General features: G+C 30.7%; 1 protein-coding gene across 1 annotated transcript; it reads right to left on the minus strand.

The window, feature by feature from the left end:
* Positions 1–2,116: 2,116 nt before the first annotated feature.
* On the minus strand, positions 2,117–4,531 carry mRRF2 (mitochondrial ribosome recycling factor 2). The gene has a single exon (XM_067287791.1). The coding sequence runs from the start codon at positions 4,426–4,428 to the stop codon at positions 2,191–2,193; it is 2,238 nt and encodes a 745-aa protein (XP_067143892.1). The 5' UTR covers positions 4,429–4,531; the 3' UTR covers positions 2,117–2,190.
* Between the last annotated feature and the right edge of the window lie 16,146 nt (positions 4,532–20,677).

The raw sequence follows: 20,677 nt of genomic DNA on the forward strand, positions 1-20,677 counted from the left end.
ACTTTTCTTGAATCCAGGACTTGACAGCTACCTTCACCTCATCGTCCAAGGTGTAATGATTAACCTTGAGGTCTCTCTTGAGTAGAAAAAAAATAAATAAAACTCGCAAGGCACAAGATCGGGGGAATGAGGGTGTGGAATCGGTTCGAACTTCAGGTTTTGCAGAGCCTTTCCAGCAGTGCCGTAACTAGTTCAGTGCCCAGGCACAGGGCATAGACCCTGGGGGGGGCGTAGAAATGAGCTGGACCAAGTTTTATATCATAGTTTTGGAGCGTAGTTACAGAAGCTTGCACCAGACACATAAAAGGCTAGTTACAATGCTGCTTTCCAGTTGCGCATGAGGTGTGTGGATGAGCGTTGTCATGTTGCAAGATTATTGGCACCAGGTGATTATTTGTCATGTTAGAGGCTGCCTGGCACTAATAATCTTGCAACATGACAACGCTCATCCACACACCTCATGCACAACTGGAAAGGCTCTGCAAAACCTGAAGTTTGAACCGATTCCACACCCTCCTTATTCCCCCGATCTTGCGCCTTGCGAGTTTTATTTTTTTCCTCTACTCAAGAGAGACCTCAAGGTTAATCATCACACCTTGGACGATGAGGTGAAGGTAGCTGTCAAGTCCTGGATTCGAGAAAAGTTGGAAGAATTTTTCAGTGACAGAATGAAAAAAGTTGTCACATATTGGGAGAAATGTGTTAGCCTTAACGATGACTATGTTGAAAAATAAATATGTGATTAAGCTTAAGAATTGTACTTTAATGTACTTTTTGCCCGATCTTGCTATTTGTTTTTGTTCGTGTTCTACAAGCATGTGTGCATTACTTTTCAGCCTACCCTTGTATTATTATGCTTGAACCAACTAAACTTGAAACAAATTCTAGACACAGTTTATTTTCATCAATTTCTATAAAAATCATTATTGCAATAAAGACTGTTAAAAGTATATTACATTTATCGGATATATTAACCAGACAGATGGCTGTAGTAGGATAAAGTCATCATCTGCTAGGCCTTACCATTCTGGGAGTCCAAGATCAAATCCAGGCAGGTGGAATAACTCCAGGGAATTTTTCAGGGGACGATCTATCCTGGATATGTTGGGCTCTGTTCCTCAGCACATGGCCAAACCCACAATGGACTCGAAGCAAAGGCACTCTTAAGTGTCCATAGAGCAGAAAAAGTTGTAAAAAAAGATCAGTCAGATTGTACAGGGTGTCCGAGAAAGATGTACATTACTACGTTTCATTTTTTTTAAATGAGATTTTAGTCTAGTTGATTTGTTGTCAACTGTTGTTTAGCATTTTCTGTGTAACCTTGGGGATTTCAAGAGTTAGCCTTTATTTCAAAACAATAATATTGCATCACATAATCCCACAAGAAGACATCCAGTGGAGTTATGTTGAGCAATCTAGGAAACCAGAATGTTGGTCCCCACAGCCAATCCATCGTCCAGGAAACACTATCAAGCAAATCACATAAGGAAACTGTCCAGTGAGATGATGCACTGTCCTATTCAAACAGTACATGGCAGGAAATTAGTTATAAATTGGACATTCTTTGTGCAATCTAAAGGAACATAATGTCCAAAATGTTCAGGTTCACTCAATGTACATAAAACAACTTAAGCATTTATATTAATTTTTGTAATAAACCCAAAAAATGTTTTTTTTTTATCTTTTACTGCAAACTGCATCTCATTATTTTTAAATTAAATTTTATAATAGATCTTTCTTGGACACCCTGTAAAATTATACTTAAAATTGCAATATGCATCTAATATAAATTTCTTGTATTTAAAATTTTTTTGAATTATTATTATTTTCTAATCAAAATCAAAATTTTAAATCAAAGCAATAGATGGTAATTAATCAAAATGTATTAAAATGAAATTAGGAATGTAACATTTTACTCTTCTGGAAACTTGTGACTTCTGACTTGATTATAATAAATTTTTAAAATAGTTTTTTTCAGTTTTAAGATAAATAATAAAAGCATTAAAAGCAATTATTAAATAAAAACATTTTATGAATATGTAATATTCAGAATTAATATTCTGCATATATAAATTATGAATGTATAAATATAAATTATTTATAAATTCTAAGTATATATAATAAAAAATATGAAATTTTAATCATTTTATAAATAAAAATGTGCATAAATAATTTGCATCTGAACTTTAATCATCTAAACATAAATCCAGTTACTTGTTCTTTCACTTTTCTTAGTTCTTCTGAAGTCATTAATTTATGGCATTCAAATTCCATATTAACCGATGCTCTACCTGATGTTAAAATTCTCATATCAGTTGTATAAGTTATTAATTCTGAAAGTGGTGTAAGAGCATTAACTATTCTGGCATCTTGTTTAGCTTGAATGTTTAAAATTTGGCTTCTTCGATTTGATAAATCTGCTAAAATTTTTCCTAGATAACTTTCATCTGTATTAATTTCCATCTTCATTATTGGTTCCAAAAGTTGTGCATCACCTTTTTTTAATGCTGAAACCACACATTGAGAAGCTGCAGCTGATATCATAGGAAGAGAAGTACCTCTACCTACTTCCAACCAATGTAATTCAACTTTTACATCAAACACTGGGAAACCCAAAACTGGCCCATGATTTAATGCTGAAACAACACCATTCTCAACTGCTTTCAAATAATCTAATCTAATTTTTCCAAGTTCATTTTCTTTATCTACAATTACTTTAATATGCTTAACTTTTCCTGAGCTTGGACTTGACTTTATCAATAACTTAATCTTAACAAAATGCTTTGTATTTCCAAGAAATTTATCTAAAATAATTGTATCATCACAAATGTTTAATATTGTTTCTTTATAAGCAATTCGTAATTGTCCTAAGAAAGCATCTACTTTATATTCATGAAGAATACGCTTTTTCATCACATCTATGTGCAATTCTCCCATTCCTGAAATAATTGTTTGACCTGATTCTTCTTCTTCATAAACTTTAAAAGATGGATCTTCAATTTGTAAACATTTTAAAGCATGATCTAGCTTATTTTGATAAGAAAGTGAGGGAGGCTCAATGGAACAAAAAAACACTGGATCAGGAACTTCTATTCCTCCTAATACATCAGGAACATCTTCAATATCTAAATCTTTGCATTTGGCATATTCTTTTCTAGCATTATTAGCTGCTGAATGTGATGATGTAATAGTGTCTCCCGTTATAATATTTTTTAAACCTGTCACTACTACTATATTTCCTTTATGAGCAATTTTAACTTCTTTTAATTCATCTGCTAATGCTATCATAACTTTCTCAACTTTTTCAGAATTATCTTGCGTTGCATTATAAATCTTTTTTCCTTCCTCAAGAATACCTGAATAGATGCGTAAAAATGTCAACTGACCAAATTGTTTATTATATTGTACCTTGAAGGCTAATGCACATAAATTACTGCCATAATACCGAACAAATTCATGTTCATTTTCTAATGGATTTGGCAAATATTTTATAATATTGTCCATTAATAACTGAACTCCAATATTACGATAAGAACTTCCACACATTACTGGAACAGCTTTTTGCAAATGCGTAATTCTGTGTAATGCTTCGTTCAAATCATCAGAAGTAATATTTCTAATTGTTTCATCATTCAAAATTTTTTCAGCTATGATATCATCTAAATCAGCAATTTGATCAATTAAATCTTCTCTTTTTTTATTACTTAATTCCCATAAATCTTCATCTATGTTAGATTTTAAGCTAGTTCTTACAAATAATTGTCCATCTTTTTTTTCATTTAATTTCCATTCCACTTTTTCCATTGTTATTAAATCAATAACACCTTTAAATTCTTTACCTTCTCCTAAAGGTAAATGTAACAATAATGACTTACTTTTTAATTTATCTTCAATATCATTAATACACGCATCACAGTTAGCCCGCTGCTTGTCCATTTTGTTCAAATAAATAATTCTCGGAACCATATATTTATCAGCTTGACTCCATACTTTAAGTGTTTGCGCCTCTACACCCGCAGAAGCATCCAAAATCACTATAGCTCCATCTAACACTTTCAAAGCTCTCGTAACCTCCATAGTAAAATCAACATGCCCTGGAGTATCTATCAAATTAATTTTATGGCCTCTCCAATTAAAAGTTATTGCTGCTGAAACTATTGTGATGCCTCTTTCTCTTTCTTGTACCATATAATCCATTACAGTGTCTCCATGATGCACTTCACCCATAAAGTGGGTAAAACCTGAATAATATAAAAATCTTTCTGTAGTTGTTGTCTTTCCTGCATCTATGTGTGCAATAATACCAATATTCCTAATTTTATTAATATCAGATTTATGCTGAATATTCTGAGATAAATATTGCACTTGATTACACCAAAGTACATGTTTTCTACAGTTTCGTAATAGTCTTAAGATTATTCCCATCATTAAAACTTTATATTGCAAAATTCATATTCTATGAATGAAAAAAACAAAAACCAACTTCTTTTATTACAACATAATATAGAAACAACCACGTGGAGTGACTATCACAATTTAGTACCAAGAATCAACACTAGATGGAATCAATTACCAGTCGCTTATTTTACCGTTTTAATCGCTTTAATCTAAAAAATAAATATATAAACTACAACTCAATTTTAATTAATAAAATTAAAATAATATAAAACTTTTATTTTAAACAATTAATATTAATTATAATCGATATTCAACGACTAACTTGAATATGGGCATTATGAGAGCCTCTTTTAGCAAGCCCATTATGGGTTCGGCCAGGCCAACAATGGGGTGGCGAGGGACAGGCCCCGACATATCCGGACCACCACCCAAAAAATTCCTGAGGATTTTGCGACCCGTCCGGATTCAATCCCGGGTTCCCCAGAGCGGCTACCTTAACCGCTCTTTATCCTCCATAAGAAATTATCTTACTTGATTCTTGTAGAATGTGTGGGAGGCCACCCGTTTGTGAAAGCCTGAAGGACCCATTGTATTAGAATTGACCAAAACATGAACAGCGGATTGAATATATCTAACACACCGCTAATTAAAGAATCACAAGTAGTTCGGCTTCTTCAACTGGATCTAGAAACCGTCACACAACGCAGAGTCTCGTGGGAGTAACTGCCTCATCCGCACTTGCGCTTGAAGTGCGGACGAGGATTTACTGACATAGCGACTGTCGGCATTCATGAAATTTCGAGCAGCTATAATTTGAATTCAACACTGATCCCACAAAACGACATACTGACGGCCGAAGCTAAGCCGTCAGAATGAAAGCTTAATGTTACTTTCCTTTAATATTCCTTCCCTTTGAACTTCTCTGTTGCAAACTTTTGTTCTTTCCAATTCAAATATTATACTCCAAATTTTCGTGTTTTCACGAAACAGAAGAAGCAACTTCATCCAATCCTCATCCCTTTTTTTTTCTTTTTCCTTTTATAAACTTTTCCTCCTTAAAACGAAAGGCCTTGTTGTGAAATTATTAAAATATCTATTTTAGATTCGCTATACATTAAAAATTTATAAAATGAAATAACAGTAGCTTTTGTCTGTGTGGATTTAAGATAAGACACGCAGTGATAATTGTAAAATTAAATGTTTTAGTAGAAATATTCATATAACTTGACAAGGTTTTTAACCTCTGTTTCTTTCAAATGTTGGCTAATAATTGCAAATGATAAATATGCAATTCTTTGTGCTAATACAAAGACATAAAGTTTCTTTGATATTTCTTGCATTTTACAAATATTAAATCAATAGAAAAAAAAATTTAATAAATACTGTTTTCATTTCGGTTAATGTTACCTATGGTTCCAAGATGGCGGCTCATCTCTGATTCCAGCAAATAGAAGAAAGGAAACAGTGGGGACGCACGTTCTAACCTAACCTATTCTAATAAATTACCATAATTATTACTAACAAAATTATTAGAATAGGTTAGGTTAGAACGTGCGTCCCCACTGTTTCCTTGCTAGAATCAGACGAGCCGCCATCTTGGAACTATAGGTAACATTTACCTTTATTTCATATTTTACTTTAATAAATGAAAAAATTATTAATATTGTAATATTATTGCCTTTATCTAAAACAAATCTCTTGTATTGCAAATTTTAAAAAAGAAGAAAAGTCACAATTTAGTTTCAGGTAAATGTTCATTGTATATATTTAAAAATGAAATTACAAATAAACAAACTTATTAAACAGCAATTCAATTTACTAAATAATATGCTAAAATTACTTCTAAATATATAACTAATGTAAAACTCAACAAGAACTTAGTCACTAACTAATATTTCATTATCCCTGTGTTCCCACATGTCAGGTTATATGAAACAGTAGCTTCAAAAAGAAAAAAAAATGTAAGAATTTTTTCAATTTTTTTTTTAGCAAAGCTCTTCCTTTTACTATAGGCTTGCCATTCCCATCATTAATTTTCATGTCACTACTGTGGTAAAAGTATAAAACTAAAAACTATAGAAAAATCATTTAATACATCCTCATTCTACAGTACTAGACTAAAACATTTCATAAATATCCTTATTATTCCTTAATTCAAAGTTGTGCAATGGCTGTTGTCTTGGAAAACAAAAAGAAAAATTTGATATTCTTTGCACCAATATTAAACAGAATTACAAAATACTGAAGAATTATTTCTAATTATTTTACATTTGTAAATGCGTAGATATTCAATTTTTAATAATATATAAACAAATTCAGGTAGCGATTTCACACTTTATGTAAAGCCTTAACAAAGTATTCATTAATATATCTTATTTTAAACTGCAATTTGGCTATCAAAAGTTTTTACTTTATACAATTATGTACTTTTTACTGAAAAAATTTTCTTAATGAATCATCTACAGATGATCACATTTCTTACATTCCTTAAAGATGATATCAAAAAAGTTAAAGCTGATAAACTCTTAAGTTAATATTACATTTAAACATTATACAATCAATAATAATACTTTTGATTCTTTGAAGTTAACAACAAAAGTGCAATAAAATAGATGAAGTTAAGATGCTATATTTTTATGCTCCTTTGCATATACAACAATTCATTTTAATGCTGTATTGTAATATCATCTTAAAGTTGTCTTATACATTAGAGCAGTGTTTCTCAAACTTTTTGGACCGCGACCCCCCTTCTGCACTTAAAAATTTCAAAGGACCCCCGAAGAATAAGTATGTGTCAAAAAACATCCCAGAGGGAGGGGGTTAGGCTCGTTTTTAAATATTTATATTATTTTTATTATTTATATGTGCAATTTATTTAAGTAAAAATTATTTTATATATTTTTTATTTCTATTATTTCTAAACATGAATCCATAGTAAATTTATAAAATATTTGAAAAAATTGATCTGGCATCAATTTTTCAGCAACCCCCAAATATTTTTCACGAACCCCTTAGGGGTCGCGACCCCCACTTTGAGAATCACTGCATTAGAGGATGAGTTTAATTTAAGCATTTGTTACCAGCAGAACTCATACAAACAGATCTGAATGTTTAGTATTATAGTTAACATAATGCACCAATTTGAATTATTATCTATTCATGACTTCTGATTATTGTTTTGGACTTTCAATGTAAGACACTATTGATTCTAAGACACACCTCTATCAGTAAAAGAAATTAAATCTTTTAGAATCAAGGGAATATGTGGTTAGTTTTTTTTAATGTTTGGTGTAGCCAAGAGCAAATAACGAGTCCGAAGAATCGCTTCGGCGTTGATAAAATTAAAAGTTTATTATTTACAATTAATACCAATAGTTTCTGAAGAAACAATTGTACACACTTACTAACTAGGAAAGTACAAAGATACTTGGGATCCCCATAACAATATCACCAATTAATCCCCATGTGCCGAAAAAACAAAGATCTTATTCTAACTTATGTCTAGCTCAGGCCTGGCCAACCCAAACTGTTTCACTTGCCACTTTGATCACGCGTACACGGGCCACTTTTAACACGCGTAATATTACAGTGAGCCACAATTTAGGCAAACATGCTTTTAAAAAAGTAAAACAAATACAAAATGAATAAGATATTTTTATTATACCAAGAGTTTGTACTCGCACTTGCACATTATAACAATGACACATGCAAATTTTCAATTATTTAATTGTTTTGGTATACACATAATGGGAAACAAAAGTTTTAATAGATATATAATATCGCTTAGTGGGCCACACAATTTAACGTGATGGGCCGCAGGTTGGCCAGGCCTTAACTATAACTTAACTAAATTTGCAAAATAAAGGGCCCTAGATCAAGATAGGGTTGATAAGAATTAGAAGATTTGATTTTTGATAGAAAAAGAGAATGGTCAAAAGGGGGTGATTAGCAAAAATAAACCTCGATTCCGTTATTCCTGAGGGGTCTTCTTTCCATACTCGCTGACATCTAAGTCTTCTCCTTCCCAGTTCTTCTCTCCAAAAAGTTACGATTTTTCCTGTTTTCCTCTCTCTCTCCTCTTGTGTCAGTCCCTTTTGACCAATTTGCTATCACCCCTTTTTCCCCAGAGACCCATTGGACCATTGGATCAACCAATTACGGCGAGGTCGAGAACAAAGGCTAGAAGTGAATTTTTTGAAAGAAAAATGGTGGAAGAAAAAGAAACAAAAAGAAAAACAAGGCTCAACCAAGCCACATTGGCAAAGGATTATCTTTACAAAAAAATACTTTCATACAAAAATATTAGAAAGGAATTATAGACTGCATTTGAAATTTTTATTATAAATTTTTATTAAAAATTTATAATAAAAATAATCATTAAAGTATTGATTCCTCAAAACAATACAATAATGAACTAATTGAACGTCTTCACGCCTCTGAATCAAAGTGCATTCGGTTAGAGGATCATTACCTGATGAAGAACAGTTAGGTTCGAAAACATTTGTAATTACGTTGTTGTGGACAATACGCACACCGGTAAAAGGCATTTAGATATGTGAAACTTTACTGTTCTCTGGTGTAGATATTCTACCATCTATCTTTAATCTTTTTAAAATATGAAATATTTTTTAAAAACAGAAATATTATTTATAAAACACTTCCAAAAAGAGCTTTTTTCCTTTTCTTCCTATACCAATTTTGAGTTGAGTCAATTAAATTAATTTTCTATCTTTCATCAATATTCAGTTGTTGTGTGTCTGGATGATATTCAAAATTTAAATATTTTATGTAAACTTCTGTTAGACATTAACTTTTTTGATATTATGTTATTTTCTGTCTTAATAAATTAGATTATATATTTAGTATTATTTAATATTTATACTTGTTTATTAAAGCAAATGATTTAAAATTATATAAGATGTCTATAAATATGAATGAAAAATTTATTTATAAAATTTCTAATAGCCCAGATGAAAATCTGATAAAAGTTCAATATCTATATTGTTTGTTTTTACCATCGTAATGATGGTAATGATTACACATTATATGACAGAAAAATGAAGCAATATTAAATGTATGCAATACTTTGAGTTTTTCAACACTATAATTTTTGACATACTGTAAATTAATCTTTTGAAAAACTTCACAAGAAACGAATAGAGATTACATTAAAAAATAAATTAGATTTATTTTCAAATAGCTAATCATTACTTAAAGAGAAACAAATCAAAACTAGAAAAGTGTAGATATAAATCACCTCAGTAACCTTAATTTTATTCCAGTAATATCTTAAATACAACAAAATTCTAAATGGAACATGTGTTCCATTTAGAATTTTGGCATTTTGGAATCATTTACCTGAAGCAGGACAGTCAAGCTGTTTGAAACCATTTGTCAGTTTTAAGATATTACCAGAATAAAACTAAGGTTACTGAGGTGATTTATAGCTAATCATTAATCTGACTCAATGTATAATTATCAGTTTAGACAAAACCAATTATTAGCGAAGTTGAGGCCAAAGTTTTAAACGCAAAAATGTGTATGTCGGACATTCAGCACCGCTTTCCTATAAGCCTAGAAGTTTGACAATGGTGTTTGGAAAGTCAGTGGAATCATGCTCGACATTCCAAATGCCATTGTCAAACTTCTAGGCTTACAGGAAAGTGGCACCGAATGTCTGACATACATGTTTTCGCGTTTAAAACTTAGGCCTCAACTACTGTCATGATATATTCAGAATATTACACAAATATGGGATGTGAAAAAGCAAAGCTTTTCTTACAGCATTTAAGTATATAAGACTAAACTGTTTTAGAACTAAGTTTTATAATCATCCATATCATTTTTAACATACTGTATATTTTTACCAATAAATACCGATTACAAAATGCAACTTCACTATAATTTATCCAGGATGATTAATTTTCAAAATTGATGATAAACTAAAGTTTCCTTCCTTTCTTTTGCTTGAGATAGTTATAATGTTTGGTCTTGCAAATATGTGTGAATTCATGTATGTGTGGTGGATTATTTGCTTCATTAGTTGTAGTACAAGTTAACAAAAATGAAAGTGTGAGTGCTGTTTTATCAAAATTCTTTTTTATTTCAAAAAAAAAAAAAAAGATTAAACTTCTTTTAAAAAAGAATTTCCATTACTGAAGATGAAATAGACTCAATATTTTAAGTGTTTAGGCTTTATTAGAGTAAAGTCTAATTTTTTATTTTGTGGTTTTCACCATCATTTCATTATATTTCATATCAGTAGTTTCTGGATTCTTGAAGGTGAAAAGGATAACTTTGAATTTGATCTGATTGTTTATTTATTAGTATGTTTATGATATATAGCTTTTTACATTAAATCCTATTTCTAGATTGTTTTTTCATATCTTGTTCTTGAAATCCCTAGATAAACTAAGATAGACAATCATTCTAATTTATGCTTCATTATATATAAAAATCTAAAATAAGCTTATATATAAAAATTGCAAGTAAAATTGCTCAAAAAATTAGTGATATCTTAAGTAACTTTTGAATCAATTCCTCTTTTTTGTACCCAAGTTTGCTACTGTTTTAGCTGTTGTAGAATGCCACATGCCTTACTAAAGGTATTTTGTCATGTAAACTTAACAAATTAAATTAAATAAAAATATCAGATTATTAGTTTTAAATACAATAAAACTAATCTGATTTTACAATCCCTCTATTTTATTTTATATATAAATAAAATTCAATTTATCCTCAAACAACTGAATTTATTATTATTTTTCTTTTTACATAAATATATAATAGCAATAGCACTTTATTTAGCATCAATTTGCTATACATAGAATAGTACTTACATACACAAATGTAAATATGAATTAATGGTAGAGATTAATGTGTTCTGTGAAAGAAGAAACTTGCATACATAATAACTGTATCAAAAATAAGTAAAGTTCTGTAACAAAACTCATTGTGATTCTATATAATGTTTTTAGGAAAATAATAGAATATTACTAGATATCTTCTGAACATTTTATTAGTCTGAGGAGCCGTAGGTATTCTCAGAATCTAATTTGAGAAATGATAATATAAAATGAAATTAACTGTATTTGACTTTTTATACTAAGTTGAAATTTTGATAATAAGCTAAGTACAATACTATTTCAACTAGCACTCTGGATTTGTTGACATAAGGCACCTGTATGTTATGGGCTATATCAGGGGTTCACAACCTTTTTTGTGTATTGACCCCTTTTTAAGAAAAATTTTTTCCATCAACTCCTTTCAATGCAATGTAATATATATTATACATTATATTATATATAAATAAATATATATATATATACCATAGCCTCTTACATAACTTTTAAAAGACATCTTTGTATGTTTATTTAACAGCAAAAAATGTGTAAAATTTTTAATAGTTTTCAATAAACTATTTATATTTGCAAAGTTTTTTCAATCCCCTCAAACTTTCAAAACCTCTAAAAGGTCAATACTGATTCGTTTTGGAAATCCTGGACTATATAGTTGGTTTTATCTCTAACCTGAAATTGTCATACTTTATTACAAATTTGATCAGCATGCTCTAACCTCAATTATCTATGAAAAATCAAAACAGCTCAGATAAGATTCTCTTGCAGTGATAGATAGAGATGACAATAGTTAGAGTAATTTTGGAAGTTAAAGAAATAGGTATAATAGTTCCAACTAGTCTAATCAGTTTTCCTTTAAATTCACTATAATGTTGCCTTGAACAGTGGTGTAGCATAGTGGGGGCAGCGGGGGCGGTCTGCCCCGGGCGGCACTTTTAGGGGGCGGCAAAATTTCACAATAAATAATGATATCTTGTAAAAATTTGAACCATTTCATTTCATATTTTTGTCATACCTACGATTCAGACCGATTGAAATGAGCACAGAATTTTTCATTACTTTATCTAAATAAGGGGGTGGCAAAATTTTCCTCCGCCCCAGGCGGCTGACACCCACGCTACGCCACTGCCTTGGAATAATCTATTGTATTAAGCAGATAAAACATGTCTTCATTTTTATGAGGATCAATTCAACTTTTGTCAAGTTGACATGTTTGCATCAATTGTTTTTGGGCTGCAATTTGAAAAAAATTGTAGACCTATAAATTCCCACTGTTGTCTGTTCATCGTTCAAGAACGGAATTATTAATAGATAGATGAAATCCAAGACAAGTTATGGAAATCTTAGGGGCAGCAGGCCCGAGTGACTATATATGAACTTCTGGTTTGCACCAGAAGTCACATTATTTCACTTCAAAAGTTTTCCCCTGAAAGCAGTTAACACATTGGCAAGAGTCTATTGTTAAAGGAAAAGTATGATGTACAGGGGCAAGATACTACTAATTTGAGGTGGAGAGCATATATTTTAAATGAAGTAAGTTAAAAATATTAAAAATTGCAGTTCAGCATTGTGATAATCTCACAATAAATAATCACTTGTTACTCTTCAACTTTTGTCTTTAAACAATTGTAGCATTTTAAATGTTTATATTTGCCAGTTGATAAAAGTCAAATTCAAGTAAAACCTATCAATCAGGTTTCTCTACATTTTGCCACAAGTGTATGAAAATATATGGCTTGTTATGTACTGTATTTCTGTACATTATAAGAGCATGCTCTTATATGTGAAAATTACTTGTTTTTGCACTTTTGAAACATATATCTTGCCTCACTTATAAGAGCATGTTCTTATATGCACCAGCATGTTTTGGCACTGCACTGCTGTATTAGTTTAAATAAAACAATACAATAACTATTCAGTGACATCCCTGTAGTAACCATTATTAAAAATGAAAAAATTCTTCCAATACTATAAAAGTTTTTTTAAGTACTCTGCAGAATGTAGTGCAAATTTTATCCCATCCATAAGAGTTTGCTCTTCTAAGTATAGAAAGAAATACAGTAAGTATATTTTTATTTTATTTTGTACTTGCGTCAAGATATTACTGTTTCTTAAAAATGATTGGAGGAATTTTCATGTAAAATTTGGAATTTGGAAAATAATGATGATACTACCACTCCAACTGCACTTAATATAAAACACAAAAAATACTTTGAAAACCTTTAATATGCAGTTAAAATTACAGGCAACCATTACGGCGTTAGCGAATTACGTGATTGCAGATCCATCGGAGGTGTCAATCAATTGGGACGGTGTAGAAATTATACAAAAAGTGGCAAATATAAGACAGCTTAAGTATATGGAAGCTTGGCATATTTGCAAATACAGTGAAAAAGAGCAAAGTACTAATTTTAGAGAATCCTATAGGGTTTCATCGGCTTGGAAAGCGGCCGATATGCATCTATAAAAGAGCAAACTGAGATTGCGCAGCTTTGGTTTTTTAAAACGTTCTAAATTTTATGTTTGGCAATAGAATTTTTTTGAAATAACGGTTCTTGTCCGATCCTGAGGAAGGTCATTAAAGTTGACTGAAAACATTAGATTGTTTGTGATAATTTTAACTGCATATTAAAGGTTTTCAAAGTATTTTTTGTGTTTTATAATGATGATAGTTTGAGTATGTTACATAACTACCAGCATGTAAAGAATGCATTTTAGAATACAATATTACAGGTATTATCACCAGTAGTGATGCAGTGGAACGTTTTTCTTGTCAGGAAAAATTTCAATATCTAGATGATACAGAATGTCAGATGAAAAACTCGTATTTTTCAGCTATCAGTTTAAAAAAAGAAAAGTGTTAACTAATACAAATGAAATTAAACATAACTATTATTTTAATTTAGTCAAGTGGTTCCCAAAGTGGGTGCTACCACCCCCTGTATGGACAGTGAGTAAATTTAGGGGGATGAAAAGAAACAAGTGGGTGATTGGGGGCACTGGAACCAAGATACTGAACAGTGACCTTGAGGTCACTGACAACCTTTCCCTTTCCTATTTTAAAATGAGTAAGAAGAAACATTGCATTTAATGGTTTCCAGATGTGGAGAACAAAGTATGGTAATGACACAGTGTGAATTTCGTAGAAAAGTTTTTCTAAGAATATTTCCAAGCCTTTCTCACACAAAGGAAAATGGGTTAGGAGGCATTTGGTATAACTTTATGGAATCAAGGGGACAGTGGCTTGAAAAAGTTTGGGAATCACTGATCTAGTCTAATTTTTTGTCTTTCTATTTCTTAGTAGTTTAAATGTAGTTAACTACTAGCTTCAACTACTATTATAAAAACAAATCAAGTACATAATTAATTTGTAGTTAAATCACATTGCCTTTAATACTAGTTAACTACTTTTTATGTAGTTAGTGCCCATCATTAGTGATAGGATAATATATTATCAGACTATAAAAATACTAGATAAAATTGATAGCATTCTATATTTTAAATTTCTGTTCTTTTTCTATGTTCTCTTAATACATTTACTGTTGTATTTAGTATTATCAGACGAAGACCATTAAATATAGTCAAAAACATAAATTGCAAATAAATTACTTTGCTAGAGATTTATGGTGATAAATTTTAGTTTTATATTATTAGACATCCATCTATTTAAATTACTAGTAACTACAACCCCTGGCAAAAAGTATTTGAACATGATAGAAGAAAATAAAATTGTTTAGTTTGAGCTCATTTTACAAGAAAATAAAATTAGTGTTCAAAACAAAAATTTGTGTTTTATTCATTGGATTATTATGTGTTTATCACTTTAATTTCAAATGAATAAACCAAACCATTTTCAAAAAAATTTTTTACATAAAGCATTGGAAAATTTTTTGAACAACAATAATTAAATGATCACATACAAAATAATAGAAACTATTTTATTGGTCATCCTCTTGATCTTATTACAGCTTTTATGCATCTTGACATTGTCAAAATTAATTCATTGTAGATTTCTGAAGTTATTTTACTCCAACCAATTTTAATGGCTTCTTTAAGTTCATCTTTGTTAGTTGGTGTCCTTTCATCAATCAGCATTTTCAACTTTGCCCATAAATCTTCAATGGGACATAAAATTGTATGTAGTTAGTGTCCATCATTAGTGATAGTATAATATATTATCAGATTGTAAATATACTGGATAAATCTGATAGCATTCTATATTTTAAATTTCGGGTTCTGCGATCATAAATCTGCACTATTTGCAGACCAGATTAATGTTTTAATCCCCTTAGACTTCAAGAATTCTTTTGTTCGTTTGGCTTGATGGCATGTGGCATTATGATCGTAAAAACATAAGCCATCGTCAAAGTGATCCTCTATTGTTAGAATCAGAAATTATTCTAACAATCCTTGTACATTTCTGCTGTTACAGCCTTGTTAAGAATATATATATTTCCAGGTCTCATAGCTGACTAGTAGCCCCAAATCATTCCTATTCAGGCAATTTTTCCTTAAATTCTGCACATCTCCAAATGAATTTTTTGCATCATCACCACATTCAATGCATATATGAATCTCATCTGAAAGAAAACGTTTTTCCAATCTTCTATGCTCTAATTTTTCTGCTTTCTTGTCCAATGATTGCTTTTTGTTTCTTGGTCGGAAAAGGTTTTGTTATTGGCTTTGCAAAATGAAAAAATCCCGTGTCATTTCTTACTGTACTGTCACAAACATTTTTGTTTTTCTTCCATTCTGCATTTAATTGTTTGGAAAATATTTTTCATTTTTTAATTAAACATATTTTTTCAATAGGTGATCTTGAGCCTTGCTGGTTTTTTAAGACAATCATTTCTGACACAGTTTCTTGTCTTCTGTGTCTTTAAACTTTTTATAAGTGTAATTTACAGTTCCTAATGATACAGCAACACATATAGCAACTTCTCTTTGGTTTTTCCATCTTGTAGCAGCTTTATAATGTTTTCTCACTTCATTACTAAATTCTTTTATTAGAGCCATTGTTTAAGCAAAGACATGTAAGATATCAGTGTTCACTTAGAAAATGATGCAAACACAACTCTTAATGGTTTCTTCAATTCAAATTAGAATGCTCAAAACTTCAAACTTTTTGGAACTTCAAATACTTTTTTTCAATACTGCTTTATGTAAACATTATCCTGGGGAAAATGGTTAGGTTTATTCATTTGAAATTAAAGTGATAAACACCTAACCAATGAATAAAGCGCACATTTTTGTTTCGAACATTACATTTTTATTTTCTTATATCATGTTAAAATACTTTTTACCAGGGGTTGTAATAATAATTTATAACATAAACAGAGATTATAAAAAAATTTTATAATTTATGTAATATAAAATTTTTCATTTCATTTTTGAAATAGGGTAGTTGCACTAGTGAATGACCAATTAAGCACCTTGGTAAAGAAATTTGAATATAATCACTTAACAAACAGACATTTAACATAAGTAATGGTCATTGCTGGTTACCAAGAACTCGCACTACTCATTCAAAGAGTGAATTTTTAATTTTCTGTAATATTGATTAAATTAATGACATGATGTTTTAAAAATTTTTAAATTACTAGTGAATGACCATATGGCTTTAGTAGTTGACCAGCTGAGGGCTAGTGAATGACCGCAAGTGACTAATAATGAATAATTAAAGTTTTAGGGTACTATATGCACTTTTATACCATTGTATACTATATGTGTTGGCATTTTTCAGTCATGTAATTTTAGATTAAAAAATTGGAATAAAAATATTAATTTTTAGAATACAGTAAGACCCCGCTTAGCACTGCCTCGCTTAATGCTAATTCAATAAAACGTGGTCTTCTTGACACCTAAAAAACGCTCAAAATTTACACTGATTCAAATTAACACTGTATTTCATTGATTCATATATAATACGATTATTCCCAAGCACAAACCAATCAGCAAAAGATGGCAATTCATCGTAGTGCTGTACTTCCCTTAAATCTATGTTTGTTTTGTGCAATTTTGGAAAAAATATAACATCACGAATGCCATAGGAAATATCGACTTCGCTTTGCGAGAATTATCTGATAAATGCATGACCGGAGTGTGGAAGAAGTTATGGCTGGAGGTATCCAAGAATTCTCATTGAGAAGAGCCTATCGCTGTATCGTTAGGTTGACAAAATTGTCAACTTACTCAATACAGATGTAGACGAGCAGGATATTGGGGAGTTACTGCAGGTAACTACAGGAGTTTCTGGTAAGAGCCTTACCAACGACAACTTCAAGAACTGGCAGAACAAGGAATTCATGTAGAACTGGAAAATAGAGATTCTGAAGACGGATCCAAAAAATTTCTCAACAGTTTTCCTTAGTAAAAGTTTGGTAATGATAACCAAAATCGTTGACAAATTGTACTGAATGATCCAGATTTTGATAGGATGCCAAAGCAAAACGAGGCATTTTGGATGCAATCTTCCGCTACCAACATTTGCTTAAGGAAAGAAAAAGAAAGCGACCAATGAAACTACACAACTTCATCGCAAAAATCAAGAATTTCAGAAGAGTCAGGACCTTCATCACAAAAAATTAACTTTACATTTCTGTGCACATATGTTTATGTGTTATTTAACATATATTATTATGCAAAAATTTATATAAAAATAACTTAAAATTATAGTAAAATTGCTTATTTTTTGGTCATGTGTTCCCCTATCCCTATATGTTAAAATGATCTCGTTTAATGCTGTTTCACTTAGTGCTTTGTTGTCTAAGAACGCATCCCCCGCGTTAAGCAGGGTCTTACTGTAATTCAAAAATATCATATATACAATGTTATAGAAATCATCAGTTTGATAATCAGTACAAAATTGTGTTTCATAGATAGGCAATATTGCAATAATAATTTTATAAATTTATCTGATTATTATCTGATGCAATGGCTTTCTTCAAATCTGATAACAAATTAAGTAGAATCTCATTTTCTATATTCGCGGTGCTTTTTTATATAGTTTTCCATAATTAATTGATAAATCAGGTTCATTTTCGGAAAACATTTCCTTACACCTAGTAGAAATAAATTTTGAATAATCCACCCCTATTTAGATCAAAAGGAAACAAACCACGTTTCAAACCCATGTTGAATTGTTTCTAATTTCAAAGCTTTCTTGTAAGCTTCAAAGAATAAAGCTGCAAAGTTAGTTTTGTAAACTGATTTTGATGATTGTTATTTGTGTTTTCTGATATTCTTATCCAGAAGCCAGAAGTAAAAGACATTTGCAACATATAAAATGTGGCACTTATCATCCATCCTGAATCATTTCTGCCTAAGCAAAGCCATCTGGAACTGAATCTGCAATATCCCTTGGAATTCTCTTGTATGGGAACACTATCATCAGATCCACTAACTGGCCACTTGCAGAAAAATTATACAAAACTGTGATACACTATTCTTCTTGTCCTGATGCAATGTAAATAAAAGTTCTTATATGCTTTAGGTCCCAGAAGTTTGCCAGTTTTTGGACAAAAAAGTTTTTGCATTGAAAATGCGGGAAGGATTTTGCAGTATATCACATGCCTGTTCTTTTCTCAAATAATTATCTAATTCTTGAAACCAATTCCTTATCACCTCTTCCGAAAGTGCTGCTCGAGCTTTTAGATATCACTTCTGTATTCTTTGCTGCTACATTAGGGTATCTTTTTAGAAAAAGTTCTAGCCATTTTTTAATCAATGTAGCTGCGGGATTCATTTTTTGCTCCATTAATAAACAAACTACATGAAAAAGTATCAAAGTTCCTTTTTGAATGTTAAGTTCTTTGCTAGCCTTAATAGCATTTATTTTATTTTCACATACTGCTTATACAGCTGCATACAAATCTTCTCCACTATATTGAAAATGTCTGTAGGCTTTCTTCTTTTTATTTACTTCATTTGCTATTTTGAATTTATCTAAAAAATATATTCAAATGACTTTAATTGTTCATTTCAAACTATTTTAATATGCAGCAATAAGGACAATAAGGCAATAATAATTAATAATGACCACATAACTTTGAACCACGGTCACTTACTGGTACAAGTTAGTTTTTCAATCATTCACTAATACATTAGTATGAAACAACATCTACAGATTTTGAATTTTGTGCTCATAAATGAAAATATAACACATATGACTTTATCACCATTAAATGACCTAAGTGTTGCTTCACCAGAAAAGAATCATTTTTCGAATCCAGTGAATGACTACCCCTACTATCCACACGCATTTAAAGGTTAGAATTATTTTTTGTACTAAACCACTTTAAATATCTACAAAACTGTTTCTTTATTCAATGCTTAGGAAAAATCAATAAATAATTATTTTAAAATGTTGCTACATGAATCTTGCCACAGTTCTTACCTTATTACAATGCAAGCAGGATTATACCCTTACACACATATCTCAAGAAAGCTGCCATATTTCAAACACTATCATGCATTTCTGAATGATCAATAAAAGAAAATATTTCAAAATGTAGTTGATTTTCAGTAATTCAATGCTTCTGATTGGTTTTTCTTGTCGCAGTGCTTATATTTTAACAAATTTCTAACAATATGGTCATTTGCTAGAGCCGGTCATTCACTGGTGCAACTACCCTATATATATATATATATATATATATATACACACTTTAAAATTCATTATGAAAAAGAATAAACAATGTAAAAAGAAATTTTTGAATGAAATAAATCAGTTTCAAATAACTGATCAATTGATTATGTAATAGATAGATTAACCCAGTGCTGTAACTAGGCAGGTGCACCCGCAGAGGGTCCACTTGGAAGGGGGGCCCAAAACGCATGTATTTGTTTTATTATTTTCCCAAACCTAATTAATTAAGGGGCCTAAATGCAAATTCTTGCACAGGGCACAGGAATGGCTAGTTACTGCACTTGATTAACCTATTTCAATTCTATTCATCATCTTCAAATTTGACTCCTTCGGCAGGTTTTCTCCTTTTTTGTGAAGGATTTATAATGCTGTTTCCTTTCTGCCTTTTTATCTGTTCACAGCGCTTGTTAAATGCGGGAAGAGCCAACAAAGCAGGACTATAAATAGAGGACAATTTTTTCGAAGTATCTCCAGATGTTTTTGCATTTCTGGATTTAAATTCTGCCAGAGCTATAATTAAGTTGAATAATTCTTGCTTCTTCTGTCTCCCCTCTAACGACATTAGAGTATATTCTTCCTTTTCTGTACATTTCACAAAGCATTGATTATCCTTTAAGTCAAAGGAAACTTTTGATGGATTCACTTGGGATAAATCTTGCTTACATTTCGTTTTATATACGCATTCGCCATCGGTAACTACTATATTTATTTCATCATCCGTCTCGAATTTATAAAAGCATAAGACGAAATTAAGCTCATTTTGTTGTACTAAAAC

Source organism: Centruroides vittatus, unplaced genomic scaffold (assembly GCF_030686945.1).
Source record: "Centruroides vittatus isolate TY-2023 unplaced genomic scaffold, ASM3068694v2 scaffold_712, whole genome shotgun sequence".
NCBI classification, from domain to species: Eukaryota; Metazoa; Arthropoda; class Arachnida; order Scorpiones; family Buthidae; genus Centruroides; species Centruroides vittatus.